This window comes from Eurypyga helias, unplaced genomic scaffold, assembly GCF_000690775.1.
Source record: "Eurypyga helias isolate BGI_N326 unplaced genomic scaffold, ASM69077v1 scaffold16659, whole genome shotgun sequence".
Lineage (NCBI taxonomy): Eukaryota > Metazoa > Chordata > Aves > Eurypygiformes > Eurypygidae > Eurypyga > Eurypyga helias.
The window spans coordinates 27788-35468 of NW_010274106.1; the positions used below are offsets into that span (position 1 = coordinate 27788).

At 37.7% G+C, this 7681-nt stretch overlaps 1 protein-coding gene across 1 annotated transcript in view; it reads left to right on the top strand.

Annotated features, from left to right (window-relative positions):
* The window catches only part of TINAG (tubulointerstitial nephritis antigen), a gene marked incomplete at its 3' end in the record, with an annotated part of 29329 nt that extends 24672 nt beyond the window's left edge, over positions 1-4657 (top strand). The window contains exon 9 of the mRNA XM_010159718.1: positions 4552-4657. Within this exon, the coding sequence (XP_010158020.1) occupies positions 4552-4657 (106 nt within the window). The remainder of the gene's footprint in view (positions 1-4551) is intronic.
* Positions 4658-7681: the final 3024 nt, after the last annotated feature.

A 7681-nucleotide genomic window follows, 5' to 3' on the forward strand; every position in this document is an offset into this window, starting at 1 on the left:
CAGAGAAAAGAAGTGAGGGAATGAGTGAGGGAATGCAAAAGAGTTATTTAGCCTGAACAATCTCCAGTTGCAGCCATGGATGGTGCTGGCAGCATCTGAAAATGCAGGTTCCTGCTGTCACCCCAGACCAGTGCAACTGAAGAGGTTGAGGGATGTGGGCCTTGGAGTGGTAGGGGAAAAAGAAGTGAGGGAATGAGTGAGGGAATGCAAAAGAGTTATTTAGCCTGAACAATCTCCAGTTGCAGCCATGGATGGTGCTGGCAGCATCTGAAAATGCAGGTTCCTGCTGTCACCCCAGACCAGTGCAACTGAAGAGGTTGAGGGATGTGGGCCTTGGAGTGGTAGGGGAAAATAGTGTAGGATGTCCATCCCTCTTGGATGGATGGCCAATGCAAAACCAAAGCATTTTACTTCAGGGGAGTTCTGCATTTCTACTGCCCTCAATTCTATAATGAATTATCATAACCTCCAATTTAGTATTGAAATGGTCTTGATTATTAGATTTAATTCATTTCAGTGGATCATGGAGTTGAATTTACTTCTCAAAGCTCTTTATGTGGGCAGTTGCAATTGATCTGAAGTTCATACTTAACAAGATCAATACTATCAGTCTTTTTTGTTCTGTCCAAGTTTGTTTACTCAGGGAAAATATTTTTTCCCATGTTGCATTTGATCTAGAAGTGAATACAGTATTTTCCACTGGCTTTAAGAAAATGAAAAAATTAGGATCCTCAAGATAAAATTTCAGGTTGCTCTCTAATATTGTATTCGTAGTCCATGTACACACAGTTTGCTGGATTAATCTGTCAGTACTAAATCTTACACAGAAACTAATCTATATTCATCCATTTGTTGGGCTTTAACCACTCAATAATTCATATGATTTTTTGAAATGGCAATGCTTTTTCAGAGAAAGTGTCTGTATCAGGTTAAGGTAATGTTGTATGTGGAAAATAAAGATCTGAAGAAGAGTGTATAACCCAGAGTGTGTATCACTGAGTGAGGTCACTTTAAATTTTTTCTTTTTGTTACAATGAGATTTTAAAGTAAAGCACAGGTATGACCCAGTAATTTGTCAATGATTCACACTTCCATCTTCCTGTACTGCAAATGCAATCAGGGCATAATTCTAATTTTAATACCATATCATACTTTTTTTTTTCCCCACAAAAAAACATCCTGCAAATGATCTTCAGTTACTGAAAGATATTTTTGCATTATTCATTCACTTGTCATTCCTCAAGAACTTACAAAGTGCTCATGGCCACTCTTACCTAATGTACTAAGTAATGCTGGAAAACATTCAAGATCCTTTCAAGATCATGATGCAGAAAGTCATTCTGTTTGATGATGAATGTACTTGGGCTTTTTGTGCATATTCAAAGCTAAGAAAAAAATATTTTTATCCATTGTGAGACAGCAGTGTAGGAATGTAATTAAAAACTTTGTTTCACGTTTTTCAAATTTGAATGACAGTTACGTCATTGGTACAGGAACCGAGCAATTAGCACTTTCAGAGGCAAATGATGAAACACTAGTTTTTTAAAAAATCCGTTTTCAAATAAACATAGTGAAGTTTCATTAATGCTTTGAAAACCTTCAAATGGACAATCTAATATTACTCACTCATCTTTCTTTTTAATGGTCTTTAGGAAATACTCTGATAGTTAGAGTGCTGATATAGGAAAATAATCCCTTCTGTCATATTAGTCAGTCTCAACCAAAAGAAAAGCTAACACATTGTTGACAATATATCACAGTTTGACCCTAAAAACTTATAATTTCAGCTATCACGATCTTAGAAAGAAAAGGAGTATTTAGTGTGCTGACATGAGAAAAAGGTCTGGGGAAAACAGTATGATACATCAATATACAGTGCTACACTTAATTCCTTTTATAGCAACTACTTTTTAAGTTTTTGCACCTTTGTGCATCTTAGAGACACAAATTCTTATTTAAGAATTTTATGCAGAGGTATACATATTGGAATGAACCTGATAATCTGCTGCATTTATATGCATAGATCTGACAGCTCAGCATGACTGAGGTAGCTCATGCATGAGCGACAGTTATCCTATGAAAATTGCTACCTCTTCTGATTCATTAATAATTAATCCATTTATTTTGAAAAATACAGTCTCTTCTACGTGGGAGAGAACACAGTTGGCTGGTGGAGTGTGTTCCTCTCATCTGTCCAAGCTGTGGTCCATAACAGGACACAGTCACTGAATAAATAAAAATATCTCAGTGCTTGATTTTGAATTATCATCTTTCTGTCCACTCTACACTTCATGTACCCAGCCCACTTAACTCCAAATACTGTACCTTTATTTAGCTCCTGATTGCAGGAGACATAGACATAACTATATATATTTACATATGTATACAAATATATGTATGCACATATACAAACACAGAGTAAATGTAGGTATAATATGCAGTCATGGATAAAATTCTGTCATGTAGACTGAAGTTATTCTGGAAACACCCTTCAAAATTTTCTATTTCATTACAGTGGAAGTAATTTAGGTATGATGTTTCATCACAGAGCCAAGAACATGTATTTGATTTAGAGCTGTTGATAAAGAATGGTTTTCTGAAACTGAACACACAGACCTTGATTTCAAAGAACAGTGTGATTTGGAAATGAAACTACCTTCTCCTCTCTCGGCCTGGTGATACATGAGATCAAGGAACCTCAAACCTCTTACAGGAGAAGTGAATTTTGCACTCCTTGCACTTTTCCCTTTTCCCTTTTCCCTTTCCCTTTCCCTTTTCCTTTCCCCCAAGACATCAAGATACAAGAGAAGCCTCTACATTAATTTTTTCATGACACATCCCCTTGGCTTCTCCTCTGACACCCTCACCTGGACTAAGGACAGTGGGAGTCTCCTTCCCCCTTCTGTCCCCTTGTACCGCTTTCCTTCCACAGGCCTCTCTGCAGCTCCAAAACCTCAACAGCCGGTATCTTACATAGCAGTGCAGGGACAGCCACTGTAGTTAAGCTCCTGTTTGAGCTTACACTGGTGAGCCTGGGGGCAGAGAGAAGGGGACACACCATTGCAGTATATGTGAGCTCTGGTTCTGCAGGGAGATCTGCAGAAGCAGTAACATTATTCATTAAAAGCATTTAACTTTTTTTCTGATTCAATTGATATAGCTCTCCCCCAGACTTGCCACCTAGGTAGCATCATGGCTGCTGAATTCCCATTTTTTTGCTATTGGCATAAATTTTTTATGTGAAAGACTTCGTTAGCTAAGTATATTTTTAACCAGGTTTTCTGGGCAAATGGGCTTATTTGACCATGTTTTGAGTTGGTCTCTTTCATCCCCTAAATTTTGTGAATGTTTTCTGTTTTCAGCCAAGTAAGAGAGAGGCCAAGAAGTTGTAAAGACCGTTAATTTTCCCTCAAGTTTACGAAAATATTCAGGTAGGAAAAAGAAATTTGAAAGTATGCCATACAGAAGAAACTGCAGCATGAGGTCACCTTACAGGATACCACAGATCTATACCAGGCACACGTTATACGTGCTTCAACCACATAAAAATGGTCAGTGAAACTTGTACTTTATGGAACACCCAAGGTACAAGATTTTAGGAAACTGAACTTCATTAATTCTAATGTTCTAAACTGTGTGGCATTCTAAGACTGTTAAAGTCATAAGCTTTACTCCGAAGTAAGTTGGAGTTAAGCTTGTATTTAGTCTTTCTGATTCACTGGGACAGAAAGGGAATGTAGCCCTGGAAAATATTTTCATTTCCCTGGATTTAGTAGCCTACCATATGGCAAAGCAAATGGTACTAAAGTGGCAGGACAAATCTGGAAAAGAAACCCTGAACGTTTTTCGTAAAAAACAAGTAAATTATATTCCTAGGAAATAATGAATTGACATAAAATACAAATTGTAATCTCATTCTCTTGCCCAGAATTTCCATTTCATCAGCTCTTTGGTCTTATACTTTAGGGACTCAAAGTGGTTTTTTTTCCCCACACTTTTAGCTGAAAGTCAAGATGAACATATATACAGACAATCTAGTTTTCCCTGAGGAGACTGCTGTGTACTTAATGAACTCTATCCGAGTTTCAGGAAAAGGCATACATAGCACTCCACCATGTTTCACAGGCTGTAGACTGTCAGTTAAATACTTTTCTTGAATATGCAGATACTTTTCAGTACTGAGGACTTTATACATGAACCTTGTGGAGATTTGTTTATTGAATTGGATTTCCCTAGAACTGAGAAAACTTGTGTAAGCATACACTAAGCAATCATTATTCATTCTGCATTGGAAGAAGTCTGGGATAGAGAGTTTCCATGACAGAGAAACCCAATTAACTTGACAAGAGACCTTTGAGAGAACTCTGCTGGAATATATCCCTCAGTTCACTCACAGAAGGGAAGTTCTGAGCAATGAGTGAAATTTGTGTAATTACAAAGTACCCTTATGCAGTCCAACACACCCCAAAAATCTCAATGATAAAATGCAAGGAGCAAACAAGAATAAAGTAATATTTGCTGACTGTGCTGATTTTTCCTATTGTTTTTCAGCTATAATGAAAGTGTATGAAGATTTTTTTCTTTACAAAGAGGGAATCTACAGACACTCCCAGAAAGCAGGATCTAAATGGAAAACTCATTCAGTCAAACTCCTTGGGTGAGTAAAACATATTCTTTTATCCTTTTCCTCTGCCAGTCATAAATGTGCTAAAATGTCAATGGCCAGTTTGGAAACCAAAGGTTTCACTGTCAGAGGTGGAACACTGTTAGCTCCCAACATAAGATTGTTGTTTCATTTTCACGTAACTGAGAATTCTATAAAGCATTAGAAAGAGGTATAGACCCATCATCTTTTAATCTACTCTAACATTTGCTCTAAAACTTCAAATATACTGGTTTAGAGAATAAAATGTTTTGCTGAATATTCACAAATATTCCAGGTATGCATGAAGTTGTGAACAAAAGTGATACAATTTCCTCCAAACATGCCACCAGGCAGAATGTAAATTGAAATATAAATATTGCCAGAGGCCTCCTAATTAAGAAGCACAGTTTACTGGCACAGCAGTCTGGGTTCTCTATACCCCAAATCAACTGCTGCTGGGATCCTGCTGATTTTATTTAGGTTGCAGGAGGAATACACACTCAGGACTGAAATTGCTGTAGAAAAGTGTGTGCAATACACAAGTGGAACTCCCCTCAAATATAGACCAGTGACACTATATTAAGATGACAAGTATTTTATAATGCATACACTCAAATTACAGAACACACCACAGGGCTTTATCCCTTGACATGGAGACAACATGCAAGGATGAGTTTACTAAATCACCAAGTGAGTGGTTGCACAAAGAAATGACTAGAGAGTCTCAAATATTTCATAGGTGATCTAGAATATCAAAAAAATAATGATTCAGACCTGTACTAGACAGACTACTAGGAGTATCTTCAACATGTAGTTCAAGAAAGAAAAATTGGAAAATGAAGTGCATATTGTATTTGTGAGATTAGTGAAGATATCCTTGTTGAGAACATGGAAATGCCTATGGTTGTGGAAACTGCTGGCTGTGAATTGTAATTGAGTGTGCCTGATAGTGGCACAGCAGCAAAGAGAAGCAGCAAGTTTATGCAAGATCATTCTTGACCCTATACTGTTACAAAAAGTGTTGAAGTCGACTAGTAGAGGAAATGCTCCTGAAGTATGCTTTGAGTGAATGCTGGGAAGCAATGAAAGAGGGAAACTAGGATTTAGCATGGAAAAATGGAGGACTGAATTAGGAAAAGATGTTAATGAAGTACAGCCATTATGTATCGGTTGATGTGTAGGTATTTCAGGTATATCTGAAGGGACATGAGAAAGCAATAGAATCAGACAGTAAAATTTTCAATGCAATCTGAACACCCCAGTTCAGGGATGAGCTGCTATCAGGCTGTGAATGCAGGTGTTGGGAGGGCTATGAAACATCCTCTGTGCAAGCATAGGGTGATGACTGTTATTCCATCAGACATGCTGCCCCAAATATATGCTGAATAATCTGCTGAGGTGAGTGATTAAGCCAGAATGGCACAGGGGGACAAAGTGACGGCTGAGTGAGAGAGGAGGAGGGCTATTAATGTGCTGAAGTGGATGATGATTTAAATGGGAAGTCATAGGCTGTGCAGGAAAAAGATAGCAGCCCTTAGGCAAGAAGCCACTCATGAGCAAAAAACGGAGCGCCTGGACTGAGACTGGCAGCTCCCTGCAGAGGATTGTGTTGAATGGTCAGTGCAAAACACTGAGTAGGAGGAAAGGCAAGTGGTCTGATATAGTGAAAGACATGAGAAGTGAAGGAAAAAGCAGAACACCCAAGATGATATTTATGAAACCTCAGACTGGTTCAGAATTTAATATGTGGGAAATGCATTTACTTGCTAACTTTTATTGAACATTGCTGAAGTACAGAATGGTTCCAACAATACAAAGAATTACTTGTTTTTTCATTTTTTAATGCGTAATTGTTCTGACCTTTGAGATTATGCCATACAAAAATATTTGCAGAGGGGTTTAAATATAAAAATTGAATTCAAATCTGACAAGGTGGAGGCTGGGTGTACTTTTAGGAAAGATAAATCCAGCCATAAAATGTGACACGTAGGGTAAAAAACGCAATTTTGTGTGGGTTGATGTTTATCGTAGTCTGATTTTTTATTTATAACCCCTTGTGTAAAAGACATTCAATATTTGTAAAAGGTAGTCATAATAATGAATGACCATATTGAACTGATACTTGTAATCTCTCAGAAACATTTTTGAGAATGCCTTGAACTCCCCATGAATTGTACATCATATAAGGTGATGGAGTCATAAAATGGAAATAAATTTTGATGAGGCTTGCAAGTTATTTGTACAAAACCAGAAATTTACATATAAAATGCCTAATTGATCACTGAATCATAAGGATTTTAAATGCATTGGCAGGCTTCCCTTGTTCTGCAACTTGAAATTGATACTTATTTTCTATCATCTGAAGGGTTATTATTTATAAAATTAGATCTGATAGGAATATAAGTCTATCTCCAGTGAGGTACTGTGTGACTTCAGGTTCAGGGAGAGAATGGGAAATGGCAGAACAGCATGGAAGCAGGAGATGAAGATGCAGAACAGCCAGGAGGAAGGAGTTGTAGGTAACAGCCATTTGAGTTGGATCAGTCTCTATGAACAGTGAAATAGGACTTTCAGCAATCTGAAAGCAGGATGAACTGACCCCACTGACATTTATAGAGGGTACGATCTCTCAAGCAGTTTCTCTGTCTGTATTCCAGAGACAGGGAAGTAAGCAGCAAAAGTGAGTAACGGAGACTGGGATTCATAACAGCTACGTTTTGATGTGTAAAAGTTTGATTCCTATATCTCTGCTAGGCAGCCATGGTTCCCTTTATCTTCCATGGCTATTCATCTGCTCTATCCAAGGTATCTGCCTAAAGGTGAGATTAATTGCCTTGTTGGATCTAACTTTTTTTGCTGACTATAAAAGAACCTGTGGGGTTACATCAAACTTACATAGCTAACATTAAAGTGTCTAGGTTGTCCTAGAGGAATCTCACTTGTAATGGCGTCATGAAGTAGTGCAAAACCAAAATTACTGACTGACTGGTACATAATATTTCTAGTAAGATTATATCTTCAGAATGTCTTGCAAGT